General features: G+C 43.5%; 1 protein-coding gene across 1 annotated transcript; it reads right to left on the minus strand.

Moving 5' to 3' along the window:
* Positions 1–11321: 11321 nt before the first annotated feature.
* GPRIN2 (G protein regulated inducer of neurite outgrowth 2) lies at positions 11322–14237 on the minus strand. The gene is made up of 2 exons (XM_070946200.1): positions 14205–14237; positions 11322–13031 (listed from the first exon to the last, which is right to left on the minus strand). Exons 1-2 carry the CDS (start codon positions 14235–14237, stop codon positions 11322–11324), a joined length of 1743 nt encoding a protein of 580 aa, XP_070802301.1.
* Between the last annotated feature and the right edge of the window lie 5767 nt (positions 14238–20004).

A 20004-nucleotide genomic window follows, 5' to 3' on the forward strand; every position in this document is an offset into this window, starting at 1 on the left:
TATAGAGTGGTATTAGTACCTCACTTGATCTTGACTGAATCCCTCTGTTAATGCAATTTAGGATTGCCTTGGCTTTTTTGGCTGCTGACTGTTAGTTATTATTTTATTCGTTTCTAGGTGTTGGCAGATCTGGTTTTTTTATTATCTTTTCCAGTATCTTCTGGGTATTGATGTTAGGCTGATTGGTTTGTAGTTTCCTGGGTCGGTTTTTTTCCCTTTTTTTGAAGATGGGAACCACATCAGCTCTTTTCCAGTCCTCTGGTAGTTCCCCGGTGTTCCAGGATTTTTGAAAGATGTGGTGCAATGGTTCTGAGATGATACCTGCCAGCTCCTTTAGAACTCTGGGATGTAATCCATCAGGTCCTGGTGATTTGTATTCATCAAGATCAGACAGGTGTTCTCTTACTTTTTTTTTTTTTTTTTGCTTATTTTAACTTTTATTTCCAGTCTGTTTTTTACAGTTACGTTTCTGGTAAGTTGGGCTATAGTTTCTTTTTGCATAAAGACTGATGCAAAGAATGAGTTAAGCAGCTCTGCTTTCTCTCTGTTGCCTGTTACTTCCTTGCCATCTTCTCTCATTAGTGTTTCCTTGATTTTTTTCTTGTTATTTATGTGTTGGAAGAAACTCTTTTTGTTATCTTTGACTTTTGTTGCAAGTCTTTGTTCATTCTGAGTCTTTGCTTCCCTGACTTTGTCTTTGCAGATTCTGGCTGTCTGCTGATATCCTGCCTTAGTTATGTGTCCCTCTTTCCATTTTTTGTACTTGTCCTTTTTGTCTTTCAATTTGTCAGAGAGATCTTTGCACAGCCATGCTGGTTTCTTGGATTTCTTGTTTTTCTTTCTCAGCGATATTGCGCTGGTCTGGGCTTTTATGATTGTATTTTTCAGGGCTTCCCAAGATTCTTGAGTTGTTTTCCCCTTTAGGATTTTCATCCAAGGAATCTTTCCCAAGTTCTCTGTGAATTTATTAAAATCAGCTCTTTTAAAATCTAAGACTCTGGTATCATTTTGTTCTAATGCTTGTGTTTGCGTTATGTTGAATTCTAGTATGACATGGTCACTCTCACCCAAGATTCCTGCAGTTTCAACTCCCTCTATCACATCTTCTCTGTTTGTAAGTATTGAGTCCAGTATGGCTGTCCTTCTAGTTCCCTCCTCTACCTTTTGGGCAACAAAGTTGTCAGCTAGGTTGGTTAGGAAACTATTTGATTTTTCACTTGGTGCAGAATTAGTCTTCCAATTGATATCCGCGTAATTGAAGTCCCCCATTACTATTCTACTGTGTTTCCTACATATGTTTGTTAGTTGGTTGGCAAAAAGGATACCTATTTTTTCTGCTTGATTGGGTGGCCTATAGTATACACAAGTGGTGGGTTTCAAATTTTTTTACTACCGGTTCTGTGGGTGTGGCTTGGTGAGTGTGGCATGGCTTGGTGGGCATGGCAGGGGAAGGATACTGTAAAATCTCCATTCCCTCCCCACTCCAGGAGAAGGTTACTGCAAAATCCCCATTTCCTCCCGATCAGCTGGGACTTAGGAGGCAGAAAATATATGGGGGCAGGGCCAGTCAGAATTTTTACTACCGGTTCTCCGAACTACTCAAAATTTCCGCTACCGGTTCTCCAGAACTGGTCGGAACCTGCTGAAACCCACCTCTGGTATACACCTATGGCCATGTCATTCTTTTTGTTTTTTTATGTTGACCCATATGCATTCTAGGATGTTTTCGTCTTTGGTTTCATGCAATTCTGTAGCAATATAGTGGTCCTTTACATACAGTGCAACTCCACCTCCTCTTTTATGGGGTCTGGGGTTTTTTTTTGAAGAATTTGTATCCTTCTATCAGTATGTTCCAGTTGTGGGTTTCGTCCCATCAAGTTTCTGTTATTCCAACTATGTCATATCTACCTTCGTGTATTAATAGTTCAAGTTCACCCTGTTTTTCCCCCAGACTTTGTGCATTTGTATATAGGCACTTGAGGTCTTTATGTCTGACTCTGGGTATGCTTCCTCTGTCTCCTATTTGGCATTTATGTTTGTCTTCCTTCCCATCCCCTCCTTACTTCGTTATTTGACTTGCTTTCTAGGGGTTTTTGCTTGGAATTAGGTCCTGAGATCCTAAAGATCTCCCCCCTCAATTTTAGTTTAAAGCCCTCCTGATAAGTTGAGCCAGTCGTTTTCCAAAAACATTCTTCCCAGCCTTTGTGAGGTGTAGCCCATCCCTTGCCAAAAGCCCATCATGGAGGTAGTGCAGACCATGGTCCAGGAATCCAAAGTTCTTTTGGCGACACCAACCCTTTAGCCAGTGGCTCACTTCTGGAATCCTTTGTTCTCTTGTCAGATGTTGTCCTTTCGTTGGCAGTACAGATGAAAAACTACTTGTGCACCTAAGTCCTTGACTTTCTTGCCTAGCTGCTCATAATCGCTCAATATTGTTTTCAAGTCCTTTTTTGTGTCATTCGTCCCTACATGTAGTAGTATAGAGAGGTAATAGTCTGTTGGTTTTATTATTTTGGTTAAACTGCTTAGATGCCATGATGTAAATGGCGGCACCTTAACCATATGTTGCAAAGACATTTCCTTAGGGTCAATTTAATTTGTCTCAAGAGAGTTAATATAATTTAAAGTTATACAACTAAAGTCAGTTTTCAGGAGAGGCCTGTGGTGGGGAATTGATGAGAAGAAGGGTTTGGATCGGATGAAATGCTCCCGGTTCGGACCGGATCACCCGATCCGGTAACAATGGAGGCGGGTGATTCAGAGAACCGGTAGCAAAAATCCCTCCCCCCCCAATGCCCAGCTGAGCCACGCAATCATCAGAGGTTTTTTTAAAAAAAATTTAAAGCATTTTTTCTACAACCTCTTTGCTTTTAAAAGTAAAAAAAAAAGCCTCTGATGATCATGTGGCTCAGCTGGGATCGTCAAAGGCTTTTAAAAGCATTTTTTCTAGAGGTTGTAGAAAAAATGGTTTTAAAAGCCTTTGACGATCCCAGCTGAGTTGACTGATCGGCAGAGGCTTTTATTCTTTTAAAAGCCTCTGACGATCAGGCAACTCAGTTTGGATCGTCAGAGCCTTTTGAAAGCATTTTTTACAACCTCTTCGCCAAAGAGGTTGTAGAAAAAATGGTTTTAAAAGAAAAAAAAATTGGCCACGCCCACCCAGTCACATTACCCCCCCCCCCCACCAATCCACCCCCCCAGAACCGGTAGTAAGGAATTTTAAATTTCACCACTGGTTTGGATATAAAAGAAAGGAGAAATAATGCTTGTTTTCCTGCTACCCAAGCCTTGTAGCAAAGGATCACAAATACGTGCTTGGTGTGTGTTGCAGTTTTGCAATTCATTCCAGGCACAGTTTCATCTGGCCTGCATCCCCCTAATCAATGATCCATCCTGATTTGCAGAAATATCTAAATAAGTAATTTAGGGGAAATATGCAAACCCACAAATATGCAATGAGTGAGATTATGGAAGCAGTTACAAGGGAAAATGGAACGGATTATGAAGGAGGACAGTTAAAGCAGCACACGAAGGCTTCAAATTCTCCCTGGAAGAATTGGAAAATGGAAGTGAACCCATTTTTTTCCCAATTAAAATCTTTTAACCCAAAGTGTAGCGAAATTGTGTGACACGTGATCTCCCAGCCATGTAATAGAGCTTTGAACTTTCTGAACTTTGGCAATTTTAAGATGCGTGGACTTCAAATCGCAGAGTTCCCTAGCCTAGGAGAAAGACTTGACATCATGAAAATCCAAGTAGGATCGGACTAGGTTGATATTTGGATAGGACCCCACCAGGAAATCCCAGGGCTTTAGGCTATATGTGGAAGGGGAATAAAATAAAATAAATCCCTAAATAATCCAACTACTATTAAACCACCAAATTTAACTTTTTCCTAATTGAAGTCTCAGAAAAGACCATTTGATACTAAGTCTCAGATAAGCCTCTACTCTTTTTTTTTTTATTGCAAAAGTTTTACAATTACATTTTCACCCCTTTTTCCCCCCCACCACCCTCCCCAAACTTCCCAACCTCCCTAACCCTCCCTAACCCTCCCCTCCCCCCAGACTTCCCTATATTATACTCATATCTGGTAAAAAAAAGTAAAAAAAAAAATAAAAAAAACCCTTAATATAAAACTTATGTAAAAACTTGAACCCCTCCCTCCCCTTTATAATTTTTCTTTTTACCCTCATTACATTAAAATATTTCTAATACATTATTTTCAAATAAAAGCTATTTGATACTTTCTAGTTTGATATTTGTTCTGAACATATTCTATCCACTTTTTCCATTCCCATTCATAAGTCTCTTGTGAACAATCTTTTAAGTATGCTGAAATCTTCGCCATCTCTGCAAAACTGGCCATCTTCAAAGTCCATTCCTCAATAGTGGGCAAAGCTTCGTTCTTCCAGTATTTACCTATCAACAATCTTGCTGCTGTTATCATATACAATATCAGTTTTGTTTCACCCAATGTAAAACCCTTAACTATACTCAGTAAAAACAATTGTGGAGAGAATTGAATTTTTTTCTTCAAAACATTCTGCATGACCCACCAAATTTTTATCCAAAAAGCCTTAACTTTCCTACAGGTCCACCAAACATGATAATACGTAGCATCCAAACATTCACATCTCCAACATTTTGGCTGAACGTTAGGATACATACATGACAACTTTTTGGGATCTAAATGCCATCTATAAAACATTTTATAGAAATTTTCCCTCAAATTCTGCGACTGTGTAAATTTAACATTCTGAACCCAAATTTTTTCCCATGTTTCCAACATTACTGGTTCTTCAAAATTTTGTGCCCACTTAATCATACAATCTTTAACTAATTCAGTTTCTGAATCCCTTTCTAACAAAACATTATAAAGCCTTTTGATATGCATTGGACCTTTCTCTTTTATATGTCTAACCAATTCTTCCTCGTGCAACATAATACCAGTTTTTTGGTCCTCTTTCCATCTCAATTGTAATTGATTATATTGTAACCAAGTTAGATTAATCCCTTCGTCCAACAGTGTCTGCAATGTCTTCAGCCGCCATCTGCCCGCATCTGTAAAAAGAACCTCTTTGTATAAAACCCCCCCGAGTGACATTATATTTGTATTCCACAAAATATGACCAAGATCCAGCCATAGCGGTATTTTATAATCCCATTTGGATCGGTGCTTCTTCCAAACTCTCATCAAAGAGTCTCTAAGTATATGGCTTTTAAATACTTTATCAACTTTGTCATCATAAAATAAGTAAGCATGCCATCCAAATTCAAGATCAAAACTTTCTGCATTCAATATTCCAGTCTTTTTCCTTCCAAACCAATCACTTGTTAAAGTTAAAGCTGCTGCATCATAATATAACTGTAGGTTTGGAAGTTTAAGACCTCCTCTTTCTGGAACATCTTGCATAATTTTCAATTTCACTCTCGGCTTTTTCTCGTTCCAGACGAACTTATTCACTCCAGTTTGCCAAACTTTCAATTGTTTATCACTTTTAAGCACCGGAATCATTTGAAACAAAAAAAGAAATCTTGGCAAAATGTTCATCTTAACCTCTACTCTTGATCCACAAACAGCTTATAATAGGAAGTGAAAAGCGCTTCTTTTTACATATTTGATGATTCTTTACATGGGTTAGCATGTTGTGTGAATGGGAGAGCTGTAATTCAGCCTCATTCTATGGTCTTAATTTCATGTATTTAATTTGGGAGCCCACAGAACAAGCCTTGGTTAACGCCACAATTATGTTACACTGCAAGCATCGTTTGTTCTTAATTTATGTACGCTGCCTGTGGGAATTTTGCTTTTGCAGATTAAAACAAGTCCCTGCAGTATTAAATAATATTTAATAATATTTCAGGGGCTGTGCAGCAGGTGGACACTAGGTGGCAAGAAAGAGCTGCCCATAGCCCCTTTCAACTGAGAGTCATTAAATCCATGTTTTTTACAGCAACAGATGGATTACCTTGCTAAACAATCAGCCTCCAAACTGATCTGAAATTCATCCCAGGCAGTTTTTGCTCTTCTTCTTTCTTGTCTCTGATCAGAGCCAAAGCATCCTTACCTTTCTTCTCTTTCATCCGTCCGTGCCAATTTATTCCCCCCACTGTTACTTAAGATGACGCAGGCTCTATGATCCACCGAGAATCCGATCAGCAGGAAGATAACATCTGGCTGGGTCAGATAGTCAATGGGATTAGTGCATCGGAGAACACCGAAACGGGGGTTTAGGACTCTGCAATCTCCTTGGGAGTTGATCCTTGGGGTGATTTTGGAAAATCAGCCGATTTCCTCTTCAGCGTTGATGAGCAATCTACAGGAAGTCCTCGACTTACGACCACAATTGAGCCCAACATTTCTGTTGCTAAGTGAGACTTGTATTAAGTGAGTTTTGCCCCATTTTATGACATTTCCTGCTACAGTTGTTAAGTGAATCATTGCAGCTGTTCAGTGAGTGACAGAGTTGTTAAGTGAAACTGACTTTGCTTGTCAGAAGGTCGCAAAAGGGTGTTGCAAGAAATATCCATCTGTTATTCAGTTCCAAGTGGGGAGAAAGACGCTGGAAACATGGAGGCTGATTGAAAAGATGGTTTATTGATGGACAGGACCACATGGGTTTGAGGTCCTGGGCAGCTGACCACATGGAGTGGAGAGAGAGAGGTACTTATACCCTCTCTTGGGCTTTGCCTTTGAGCTTCCTGTTCCTGTGCAAGAAATGTATTCTATTGCTATTGTAGGGGTCACTGCTAACTTTGTAGGCTGTCTGAGTCCCAGGCTTGGTTGAAGCTTGCTGGGTGATGCAACGAAGGGGCTTGTTGTGCCATGTGGTGAGCTCTGCTGCTAGATGGTAGAGGGCTAATCCTATTATGTCCTGAGGGGTCATGTCTTAACCCCATCACCCTGGAGCTGAAGGTCTTTTGTCTTCGAGATAGGCTGGCCCAGTCCTGCTGGGGCTATTAAGAAAGGCAGGGGCTGCTTTCCAAGAACATGTTTCTCCTTTAGGGAAATATAATATTTTGCCTTTTTTAATATCTCCCAAAATATTTCATTCTTCTAGGAGAGGGGTGGGTGCTAACTTTCTACAAGGGGATCACGTGACCCCGCGAGACTGCAACCATTGTAAATCTGGGCCAGTTGCCAAGTATCTGAATGATCACGTGATCATGGGGATGCTGCAACGGTCATAAGTGTGAAAAACGGTCATAAGTCACTCTTCAGTGCCATTGTGATTTCGAACGGTCACTAAATGAACTGTTGTAAGTTGAGGATTACCTGTATAGATATCCAAACCAGGCTGATTTTAAGGCCAAGCACAGCCCTCGGCTCTTCCATTGGCGAACTGATAAGACACGAACGCTCAGACTTTTAAACTTTAACCCAGTGTTTCTCAACCTTGGAAGCTTGAAGATGGGTGGACTTCAACTCCCAGAATCCCCCAGCCAGCAGTGCTGGCTGGGGGATTCTGGGAGTTGAAGTCCACCCATCTTCAAGCTTCCAAGGTTGAGAAACACTGCGACTCCTCTCCCCTGCCAAATATCTCTGGAGATTCTCCGTCATCCAGGTCTTTTTTCAAGAGGCAACCGGACTTTCTTTGAAAACAAACCGAAGAAGCTTTTCGGAGGAGAAGTGAAATGTGTTCAAAGAAAACACCAAGAAAGTCAGTTTGTCTTTTGGGAAAGAAGCACCTTTGGGTCTCCATGCCAAAGAAAACCTATTTTTTTCATCAATACAGATTGAAGTTGAACAGGGCAGATAAGGACAATTACAAGAAAAGGAAATGGGCTAAAAGCAAGCGAGGCAGTTAAAGACGAAGGGCTTGAAATTTGGGGGAATAATTGTGGGGCCCCACCTCTTTCCTTCAGCCCCTAAGCGCCTCTTTAGTTTGCTTAATGGCCAATCCAGAGTTGGGGCAAACCATCAATGCAGCCTTTTGGCCAAACCTTTTGTTCCCACCCCCAGTTGGACTTTACTCCAAAAGGTCACGTTGCCTGATAATGTGCAGTGGCTTTGTTCCCACCACAGAATCTGACCAGCCATCCCCGCTCTGGGTCAGTTAAGTCCCCTTCATGTTGCTGCAGCACACAATGCAGTTGTGTGTTACCTGTTTCTTCAGCAGCAGCAATGGAAGCTGAGAGGCTCTCATTTATTTCCTTCCTTCCTTCCTTCCTTCATCTCTTCCTCCCTCCGTTCTTCTCATCCCTTCCTTCCTCTCCTCTTTTTTCCTCAAATCTCTCCCTCCTTTCTTGTCTTCCTTCCTTCCTTCCTTCCTTCCTTCCTTCCTTCCTTCCTTCCTTCCTTCCTCCTTAATTCATTCATTCATTCATTCCAAGTCAAAAGGACTTGGAAAGATGGAGCTTTGAATGAGGAGGGCTATGTTGAGCCCAAATCAAAAAGAGTTAGGAAGCCTCTTTTCAGGCTAGCCCATTCTACTAAAAAAAAAAAAAAAAGCATGAACTGCAGCTCTGACAAGAGGCTACCAGACCCGCCTTGAGACATGGGGTAGAACCTCCCTCAAAGAGCTGGTTAAGGAAGAGATCCCCAGTCTCTCAGTTATCTCTACTTTAGGAGCAGCCATCTGGTGTAGAAATGTTTTCTTCTCCACATCCATTTAAAAGCCAGTTGATAACTACTCAGCCCCATTCTCTTCATATGGAGAGTCAGAATTGTGTCTGGGTCAGCCATGCACGTTAAGGGAGCGGGTGACTTACCCCCACGGTCTCATTCTCTCCTGCCACACATAGAAGTCCCAGCCCTCGTCCTGTTGGAGAAAGTGAAATGATTGCTTGGGTTCAACAATGCAGACCTGGCTCTTTTCCAACCACAAGACTCCAGAGGAGTCATTTCCAGCTCAGCGTTTCTCAACCTTGGCAGTTGGAAGATGTATGGACTTCAACTCCCAGAATTCCCCAGCCAGCATTTCCGGGAGTTGAAGTCCATACATCTCCAATTCTGGGAGTTGAAGTTCACACACCTTCAAGTGGCCAAGCTTGAGAAGCGCTGTTCTAGCCCTTGTATAGACCTCTTACCCAATGCCTGCAGGGCAAGGTCTCCCTCTTGGACTACAGAGGCATCTGCCTCACATCTCAATGATCGTAGCCATCATCGTGTCATCATGCCCATGACGCCGGGCGCCCAATGACATCATGGTGCACGTGACACTACCTGTCCCTCCTACAGACACCCAAAGGGGAACATCCCTTGAAGATAACCCCGTTGCAACAGGACAGGACTCATAATGGAAGAAGGAGGCATCTGTTTCACTGACTTGATCTTAATCTGCAAGAGATTGAATGCACCGTCTGTTTGTCCTTCCTCAACAATTGCAGCCTGCTTTGTAGATGTCAATTCAACAGGATAATTACATTTTATGCCAGGAAGCAGAAGCAGCTATATCACAGAACAGGGGGAGGTTAACTTAAGGTTAAGCATTCATTGTAAAGTAGCCATTCAGATCTCTGCTAACTCTGTCTGTTTGTTCTTTGCTGAACCGTGTCGCTAAGCAATGCTATCCTCAAGGGTGTTGGTCCCTGTGGACCAAAGAAGTTGCAAGGAACGTTCTTCCAAAATATCATGTCTACAAAACCACACAAGGACTTCAACTTCTTCAGCCTAGAAGAAAAAAGACATTTATAACATGGATCCTCATAATTCCATAGACATAGAGAAGAGGGGGGGGGGGGTCAACTTACTGCAGGACAAGAGGCAATGGGTGGAAACTAATCAAGGAGAGGAGCAACCTTAGAACTAAGGAGAAATTTCCTGACAATTAGAACAATTAATCTGTGGAACAGCTTGCCTCCAGAAGTTGTGGGTGCTCCATCACTGGAGGCTTTTAAGGAGAGAATGGACAGCCATTTGTCCGAAATTGTGTAGAGTCTCCAGCTTGAGTAGGGGGTTGGACTAGAAGACCTCCAAGGTCCCTTCCAACTCTCTTATTCTGTCATTCTGTAAGAAGTGTTCCTCTGCCTATTTAATACGTTGTTACATACATGTTATTTGCATTGGTACGAAAAGTATAAAATGGCATTCACTCTAGTATTTTAGTGATACAAATAATATTGAGACAGAACAAAATCTAGGCCACAATCAATGTAGAAATATACAGAGATCAACAGCAGGAGGCGATTCTAATAACCATAGAGAGGAGGTTGTGATATACTCAAGCAGTTGTCAGTCATTCGCTTCATCAATAAAAGAGGTCTTAGGTTCAGTTTTCCCCAAAGATCAAACACAAAAGGAAACTACACAGTTTTTGATTCAGAGAAGGAGGAATAATGTCATATTCCTGCTTTTTTACAGCAGAATTCCCTGCTACTCAAGATGACAAAGTGCAGATAGAAAAAGAAGGCAATAATATTCTTCATGAATTTTTAACCTTCTGGTCTGCTTCTGGAGGCAATATATATATATATATATATATTGCTGTATAATCACATTTAGAACCCAAGTTCACACTGACATACACCACAAACATGATACAATAAGCAGTATGTGAAGACTCAGACTACTAATCCAGATGGAAGAAGGGTGTTTCAGTCCTTCCAGAAAACCAAAAATGAAGGAAGCTACCCCAATAGCTGGTAGGAGCAGAAATCCTTACAAAGCTGAGGAAAAGTGTGCGTAAGTAGAATGCTCTTCCCCATCAAATGCACCAAGATAATTCCACAAGTAACATTTTTGTCTTCTCTGCAGGGTGAAATGAAGAGTTTGCTTCCTCTGTGGTTCCTAGGGCTCTTAGGCTGTCCTTTGAGAAGGACAGCCTTCTCAAGCTGTAGCATATCTGATGGGTAGAGGAGATTCTTGTGGTGGCCAGCTTTGCTCCAAGCGGACATCCTGTGTTGCACAGGAGAAACAGTGGGCCTCTGCGGGCCTCCAGGCAAAGGGAGTCCCTTGGGGGTGGGGGAGAAAGACCTCACGGTGCAGCAATTGAGGTAGGAGAAGCCAAGAAGGACAATCCTGTGGCCTTTCCTTCCCTGCCAGTGTTGCAGGAGGAATATCAGCCCATTCAGGGTCTCCAGAAAGCTTGACGAGGCTGACCACCAGCAGGCCCCATCCCACCTCTCCCCACTTTTTTAGAGAGCTGAGAAGGAACAGGGAGGGTAGGTGAGGGATTGCCTCAAGAGAGGCTGCAGAGAAGGAGGTGGCAATAGTTCCTTCCCCCTCTTTCTTTGGAGGCCTGTCCTGTACAAGCAGGGCTGTGAAGGTCCCAGGGCATCAAGTGGCCTCCCTAAAGCTTCACTTTTGGGGTGCCCTTGACCCCCTTGAAGAATCAATGTTTGTTGGCAGTTTGGGAACAATGGTCTTTGGGTGGAGTTCACTCCACTGCCACGTTGGACCGTGCACAGCAGGCTGGGTTTCGCAGACAGTGCATCACCATGGCAAAGGAGATTCGCTTCTCCTCTTTGGCAGGCTGCTTCTCCGTGGCCTTGGTGCAAAGCTCCTCGGGTTCTGTTTGGAATTGTTCTATCTGGATCTCCAGGTGCTTCTGGATGGCCAGTCCAAGCACCTCGGGATCAACCGCTGCCCCATAGACTTCCCAGGTCATGCCTTCATCGTCCCACCTGACATCTTGCACAGGAGACTTCTCACCCTCAGCTTCTGGCTTCAGGTTCACCTCTGGGAAGACATGAGGCTGGCCTTCTGCCAGAATGGATGGGCTGGTTGCCACGGACTTGCATTCCTTTCCTGTGAAGGTTTGCACTTCTGCGTCTCTGTAGTCCAGCGGAGACTGGAATCCCTGGGTGAGATCATTCCTAGAGGTCATGGTCCATGTGTCTTTGGTCTTTATGACTGTCTGAACCCCGTCTTGGTGGCTGTTCCATACCACATACACGGTCTTCGTTTCCTCCTGACCCTTGCTTGCTCGTCCATAAGGCTGAGGAGGCACCACCCGCTCCCCATGGGCCCCACAGCATCCCGGGATGTGGTTGGCTTCCAGACTTGACCCATTCACAGAGGAGACTTCAGTAGCAGGCAAAGATGAGCAACCCTCGGGGTTGGCATGTTCTTCACCCAGTTCATTAATGGGACATACCGGCCTCTGGGCAAACTGGAGAGAAGGTATTGGTAAGGAATGGCAGTAGGCAGGAATGGTGCCTCCTCCCTTCGCAGGAGACACGTGGCTGCTGCTGCAGGGCGGAAGGATACCATTAGGAACGGTCACCATTCCCGGTGGGCAGGTGCCAGTTGAAAAGCTGCCGTGTCCTATTCCACTGTGGGCATGCATTGTCCTATTGGAGAAAGGAGCAGGACTTGAAGCAAGAACGTTTGTGTGATATGCTCCAGAGTCTGTAAAAATAGCAACATTGTGCGACGTAGCCCCTTGGTGAAAGACTTTAGCAGGTACAATGTTGTGGTCCCTCGACAAATTTGGAACCTGCATCCTATGGCTTTGCAAATCTGGGCTGGTTTCACGAGGGTCCGCTCCATATCTCAGTCCTGCAATCATCAGTCTGTCCGCCAAAGCAAAATTACTACTGTGTGAACATACCGCTGGGGATGTGGCACTTGACTCTATGTGGAAGGCTGGACTCGGTTGCTTGCAACTACAGGTGAGGTCGGAGAGGCTTCTCCGGACTGCAACTCCCGGACCCTCCGTTGTCCACTGATGTTGGAGGTTGGCACCAGAGGCTGGAGTTAATTTCTCAACAGGACCTCCCTGGAGGTATGTTCTAGGATACATCATCCCTTCTTCAGATGTTGGGGACTGGTCAACACTGAAGAAGTGGCTGCTGTTTCTGATGGGACGTTGTGCATTGTCTTGTGGAGAGAAGCTGCTAAGAATTCTTCCAGCAGTGGTCCCCTTCTCCTGGGCTTGGCAAACAGAACCACTGAGGCTTTTGGGAAGGTCCTGTCTGTGGCTCTGGCTTTCTTCAAAACTTCCCTGCCTGATGTCTTCTAGGTTTGTGGAGCTCTTTGGCAGAGGGTGGCAGTCGACACTCAGATTATTTGGGTAGAGATAGTTCAAGGTCTCCCCCAGGGAGCAGTTGTGGAGCTGATGGTCTTTGTTTGCCATGATCCGTGGCTGCGCTGGAGGAGGAAAAGACAAGATTAGTGGTCAACTCAGTTGCTGGAGAGCTTGGTTTGAGTTGGGCAATGGATTCCTCTCCTTGGCATTGCACAACATCGAACACCTGAGCTATGGTTTTCTGAGCACAAGTTATTTGAAGAGCATTTAAACCAAGGGTGCTTTCAAAGCAGTGTTTACTGTGCTCTTTCCTGCAGCTGGGGTCTCCTGGGGCTTCCTTTATTTGGGGAGCTTGATTGCATATCTAGGTTTCTGAAGACTAAAGACAAAACACTGTAAAAGCTGTAGGTCTCAAATGCCAAACTAGATGAAGGTCTATAAAAGAGGAGAAGAGCTTCTCAAAAGACCTTCCTGCTTAGAGAGGGTCTTGTGTACTGCACCCGATAGAGAAAGATAGATAGAGATAGATAGAAAGATGATGATGATAGATAGATAGATGATAGATAGATAGATAGATAGATAGATAGATAGATAGATAGATAGATAGATAGATAGATAGATGAGAGAGAATGGATGGGTGGATGGATGGATAGATAGAGATAGGGAGGGAGGGAGGGAGGGAGGGAGAGGAAGGAGAGACAGATGGCAGACAGACAGATGATAGAAAGATTGGTGGTCAAATATAGATTTTTCTTAACCTCCTTAGTCCTAAGAGGAGAAATGCAGGTCTTAGAAAGCAGAGCAATGATAATATGTGCCCCAAAGGTGCTTTTCTTAGATGAGAAATGAAACATTTTGAAGGAAAAACCCAAGAAAGTCCGGTTGCTTTTGGAAAAAGCACCTTTGGGAGAAGCATGACCTGGGTGATTGTGATTCCCCATAGACAATAACAACAACTGCAACAGCACAAAGGAGACAAAGGAGCTAGAACCCCATGGCAGAGAGTTCATGTTTCATGCGCTTGCTCTCTGCTCTCCAAGCTGTTGCTAGAAGAACAGGAGGGCAAATTTAAAAGCTGGCTTACCAGCATGGCAATCCCTTAAGGAGTACATTACAGGAACCACTGGAGAACAGGGAGGCTGTGCGTTTGTCATGGTGCCTTACATTGAGAGTGTTTTGTCTTTCTACAGCTTCCCAACAAGTGCAGAGTTTATGGTTGAGTAATTGAGCCTTCCTTGCTTCCTCCCTCCCTTCCCTCCCTCCACTTACTTATGGTACTTACTTACTTACTCTCTGTATAGTCTGAGCAGCAATACATTCCATTAAGTTCTTAAAGTTGAACAACTACATTTATCTGCCTTGAGTGAAATCCAGCATAGCTATTAATGGTTTGAGAGTCCTCTTTTAAATTCAGCCTTTTTAATCTCTTCTGGAAAACTAATTACCACAAAAAAAGTCCTGGAATTAAAAAAAAGAAAAAGAAAGAAGCAGAACCGCACACACAAAAATGAAAAGATCCCTTTAAAAATATGGCTGTTAGTCCCTTCTGTCTCTTTTATCTTGACAGTGTTTCTGGAAATTTGGGAGGGGGGGGGGAATGCCAGCAAGTTCCAGGCACAGGTATTCCCCAATATTCTCTGATAGTCTCAAGACACCAGATAAAGACAATCAACTTGGTCTCCAAGCAAAGAAAGACACCCTTCCTGAATATGCCTGCTGTTTGATTCTACAGGTTCTTGCTTACGTCCTCTTTAATTTTTGACATGTTCTGGAAAAATCCCAGATCTGCATTGCATAAAAGAGACACGAAATTCAGTGGAGAAACTTCCCGTGCTTTGTTTTTCAAAAACCTCCCTTATATGTTGTTAAAACCCGTCACATTACCTAGCATTTAAAATCATTGTGTGCTCCCTTCCATTTTTATTTAATTCTGCACAAATGGCATGATATTTCATTTATCTCAGATCTGAGCTTTCCCGTTCCTACAGGAGTAATCCTATGATTTGTAACTGCAGCAACCACTATAACATTATTATAATCCCTTTTTGCACATTATTTTATCTGTTCAGGCAGATATGTTCCATCTGCAGATTCATATTTAATGCCACCATTGAACAGGCCCATTTAAAAGGAAAGAAGTACAAACTCTGATCAATAAAGATACATTTGTCAATATTTTTTCCTGGTGGAGAAAGAAATAAATGACACATGTCAGTCAATAGATCCGTCTAATTTTCTGGTGTTTCAAATCTGCCAGAGTTGTTTAATTTGACCAACTTTAAATTAATCATCTCTTGTGTACATCCATAAAAATGTTTTTACCCACTAGGGCTGTCATCTCAGCTAAGAAAGGGCCCATCTCTCATTTCTATGGATATAACTAAGGATTAATAGAAAGCAGAAGTAGCTGTCTTTCTTTCAGATAATTACATGAGTTACATTCTGTAATGAGTTACATTGCAGAATATCATAGTCAATAGATCGGCCACTGAGAGGATGTAATAGACAATCAAAGAGCAATAAAATTAATTTTCTTCCTCCCTATATTTCAGTGGAGAACAAGAATCTCCTGTCTACATCTCTAAAACTTTCAAGCAAAGACTGGGAACTCAAAAATCAATATGAGATATAGAGACTTCAGGTCCAGTTCTGGAAGTCACCACTCAAACTTTAGAACCTGTTTTCTATCTTAATCTGGACCAAGTGGAGAGTAGAGCAAACATGACAAGTATACCTTCACTTTCCCTTCAAACAACCATCAAGTTATTTTTCTATCCCATCAGTTAGAAGGACTGGACGAGTGTATACAATACAGTCTGAGCAAACGCTTTCTTAAAAATCCTCCAGGAGCAAAGGGAGGGGGAAATCACAGGAAAAGGAAGCAGACTTTCAGAATGACTGATTTGGGTGTATTTCTTAGCTACTGATTGGGTTTCTTTTGGATCAATTTTCTTTCTCTAGAATAAAACTGGATAATTGCTCCAGTTGTTTTATCAGGCTTCCTGTCTCTACCCCTCCTCGTTCTGCCACTGTTGCTTTTCTAATTTTATAGATTCCGCTTTGTTGTTTGCCCAAAAACCAGCTTCTAACATAAGATACCTGTCAAGGGTAAGGGGAGAATGAAAGATATTTTGCAAAGATACTTACCTTCCTTCCACGCCCTGAGATTTCACATCCAGATCTGAGAAGGAGTTTTCTAAAAGATGCTCAGGAGTCAGAGAGAAAACCCAAACAGCCTCGGGAGAGTTTCCAACTTCCCGTGGGATCTTTTCTTCAGGGAATGAATCTGAGGAAGGCAACCAAACAAGATCAGAGAAGAGGACATGGTCCTCCCCTTGGCAATGATGGGGAAGACCCCATACCCACACTTAATGCTTCTCTACCCCACTCCCCACCCCCACCCCAACAGACAGCGAGGGAACAAAATGGCCACGAGGGACAGAGATAATCCTCTGTGTTTCATCAGATTAGAGCAAGAAGGGGAGGAGAGAGGGAGAAAAGAGAAAGGGGGACGTTGAAAGCTGCGGAGATAAAGCAGTGAATGCAGCCACACCACCAATTTGGGGCAATGTGAAAGGGGCAGTAGATGCCAAGCAGCCAAACAGCCATGATGGCCACCTTAGCCACACCTCCCGTTTTAATATTAATTATTTAAAAAAATTCAGAAGGCAGGAAGAAGAACTTGATCTTCCAGGTCTTCCAACGATGTTCCCACAGTTGCTGTAATTCAGGCCATCTACCTGCTGACACCCTTTTCTTCTCTTTCTTTCCACTTTTCTCTGCATTGCAGCGTAGGAAGAAAAATCCAGGTCCAGTTCCAAGCCGGGAGAAAGGCACTGGAAATAAAATGGAGGCTGGCTGCTTAGGAAAGAAGGTCCGTTTATTGATGAGCAGAACCAGCAACAGCCTGTGGTTCTGGGACAGCTGAATGAGTGAATGGATCTTTATAGGTTTCTGTGGCTTTGAAGTTTGAACTGTTCTGGGGATTGAGGAATGAAGGGGCTTTTGTGTCTCTTGCTATTTCAATGGTGGTGGGTTAATCCTATCATGTCCTAAAAGTCATGTCCTGTCCTTCTTAATCCCATCACCCTGGAGCTGAAGATGTTTTGTTTCTGAATAGATCGGCCTGGATTTCTTAATGGGCACAAAATCTCCATCTCTAAAGATTTCAGGCATCTGCAGGGGGCTGTTTTACTATGCAGGAAACGGGGGCTCCTTTCTGCACCTTTAAGAGCATGTTTCTCCCTTTCTCCTTTGGGGAAATATACTATTCTGCCTCTTAATATCCCCCAAAATATTTCATTCTCTAGGAGGGGGGAACTTCCCACAGTAGACTTCTCCAGAAGTCTAGATCTTCAAATATTATGTCCAAAGGTTGATTATTTGAACCTGGTCATTGGAGTTTTCACTCATCTGGTTGATTGTCTCAATGATCTATTGGTTGGTTTCCTTGACTATTCCTGGTATTCCTTGCCCCCCCCCCAACTTAGAAGCAGAGGACCCCACTATTGGCAGGTTAGACTGTAGCCCATATACATGTGGCACACTTGCTTTCCTTCTAAAGCCATCCATTTATGGAGCCATGGAAACTTCCACAAAGGGCAGAGTTTGGCCTGAAATCACCCCTTGCTGATCCCCAGGAGGTAAAGCTTATGGAGGGTTTCCAGAAAGGCAGGTCCCTAAGGGCATTTTGCAAAATGATCTTTCCTCCATGCACCAGGGGAAGAGGAGGAGAAGGAGAAGGAGAAGGAGAAGGAGAAGGAGAAGAGGATGATATGAAGAAATTATTTTAAAACAATTCAGCCCCAGAATTGCAAAATGTGCCAGGTTTTTCTAATGTTGTTTTCCCACAATGCCCTTTTCAGTTTCATGGGCCAAACTTTACTCTAGGAGATTTCAAAATTCATTGTGTCCGCCAGCCACTCTTTACTTGGAGATCTTGCCAGGTGGGCTCACCTGGTGTTCTAAGGATTGGGCTATTTCCTCTCCAGTTAAGACACGTTGCAGGGAAAGTGGAAGAATGGAGCTTTGTACACACAAGTTAAAAGACAGCATGTTTGTCCCCAGAGGCCTCTGGAATTCCCACCACCACTTTTGGAGAAGCGAGTGGAAATGCAAGAAAAAAAATAAGGCCAGGGATGCTTTCATTTCAGCCTTCCCCTGACTACGGAAGGAAAATTGATGTGGCTTGATTTAATGTATAAGCCAAAGCAAGAAAAAATCATTATAATTTGATCTTCTGCTCCGGTTCCTCATCCCGGACAGTTTAGGTCAGAAGGATGCTTTAGAGGCAGGAGCTAAGCCCCCTCGCTTTCCAGGAAGGAAGAGGTGGCTGCTGCCCTGCTGGGGCCCACTGGCTACCTCCTCCCTAGACTTGGCAGCTTCTCCGCAGCCCTGAGACATTCAGGAACTGGTATGTGACCAGGAGGCGGAGCTGGTTGTTCAACAGCCAAAGGCAGACAAAGACAGACTGAGTGGAGTTCTTGCAGCTTTCTAGTACCAGGTATATCAGATCTGGAGGAGGGTGTGGGGAGCAGAGCCATTGCAGCCGAGAGAAAGCCCTGTCTGACTGCTGCTGCCGCTGCTGCTGCGGCAGCCACCACCACCACCTCAGATGCCTCAGATAGAGGAGAGCAAAACAGGACAACCGCTAGGAAAAAGTGCACGTTGGAGAGTTGGATCCAAGATGGAATTGAAGCTCTGAGCTGCGGTGCAATCGAAGATCCTGAGAACCTCACCGTGCCTTCCGTCTAGGTGTCATGTCTGGTAAGGAACATCCCTGTGGATCTATTGCTCAGAGAAGGAACTTTGGAGATGGGACAGAAGAGTCAGAGGAGAAGGGCAAACACATCTCACTTTGGATCCTCAGTGGCATCTGTCCACCTCATCTCTTTGAACATGTCTCTGATTTAGCCACGGGTGGTTTCGGAAATGGGACTCGGTGTCATTCTGCTTGGCTTAGCCAATATTTCTGTCCAGCTGGACCGAGCAGACAAAGTACATTATAAGCTTCAAGTTACCAATTGTTGATATGCAGAATTGAGAATCTGAGTAGATGCCACTGGTTCTCTCTTTCACCCGTTTACACAATCTGCAGAAATATCTCCTCCCTAGACCAGAGCATCCTCTATCTGGGTCTTAGAGGTTCAAATGTGTATTTTGCACCCAGGGCTGTAATTTTCCCATTTTTTATGTGTATTGTTTTAGGATGTAAAGACGACAGCCATCGTGATTAACAACTGTGCAGCAAATTCCTTTTCTGGCTTTCTTACCTTCTCCATGCTTCACCCTGATTTTGCCAGGGGATCTGCTCCCTTATCTAATTCTCATGTCTGAACCACTGTTAAATTCTTTGCAGGTTGAAGGAACTTTTAGGAACAGGGTTCCTAAATCTGGGGAACGCCCTGATCTCACGAAAAAGACATGAAAAGTACATTCTGAGGAAATAAGATCTCAGACACTCTTTGAGAGGGGTTGAAGCTTGAGGGACATGGCCAAACAGAGAGGTCTCCAGGGAGTCGGAGAAAGATTTCCACCCCCAGAGAGAAGAGAGCTCCTTCCTTTGACATATTTCTGAAACCGATGTTGGAAACTACGCAGAGGTGTAACCACGCCTAGGAACTCTACTCATCAAGTCCTTGTAAAGTTAGGAAAATGAGTACAGGTGATCCTCGACTTACAACAGTTTGTTTAGTGATCGTTCAAAGTTACAATGGCCCTGAAAAAAGGGACCTATGACCAGTGGTGGGATTCAAGTAATTTAACAACCGGTTCTCTGCCCTAATGATTTCTTCCAACAACCAGTTTGCCAGACTGCTCAGAAAGTTAACAACCGAAGTGGTGAGAACTGGCTGAAACCCACCACTGCCTATGACTGTTTTTCACAACGATGACCGTTCCAACCTCCTTGTGGTCGTGTGATCAAAATTCAGATACTTGGCAACTGATTCACAGTTACGACCGTTGCAGTGTCCCCCGGGGTCATGTGATCCCCTTTTGTGACCTTCTGAGGAGCAAAGCCATATTCACTTAACAACCGTGTTACTAACTTAACAACTACAGAAATTGACTTAACAAAGGTGGCAAAGAA

The sequence above is a fragment of the Pituophis catenifer genome, unplaced genomic scaffold (genome assembly GCF_029215685.1).
Source record: "Pituophis catenifer annectens isolate HBS135680 unplaced genomic scaffold, rPitCat1.0.hap2 SCAF_6, whole genome shotgun sequence".
Lineage (NCBI taxonomy): Eukaryota > Metazoa > Chordata > Lepidosauria > Squamata > Colubridae > Pituophis > Pituophis catenifer.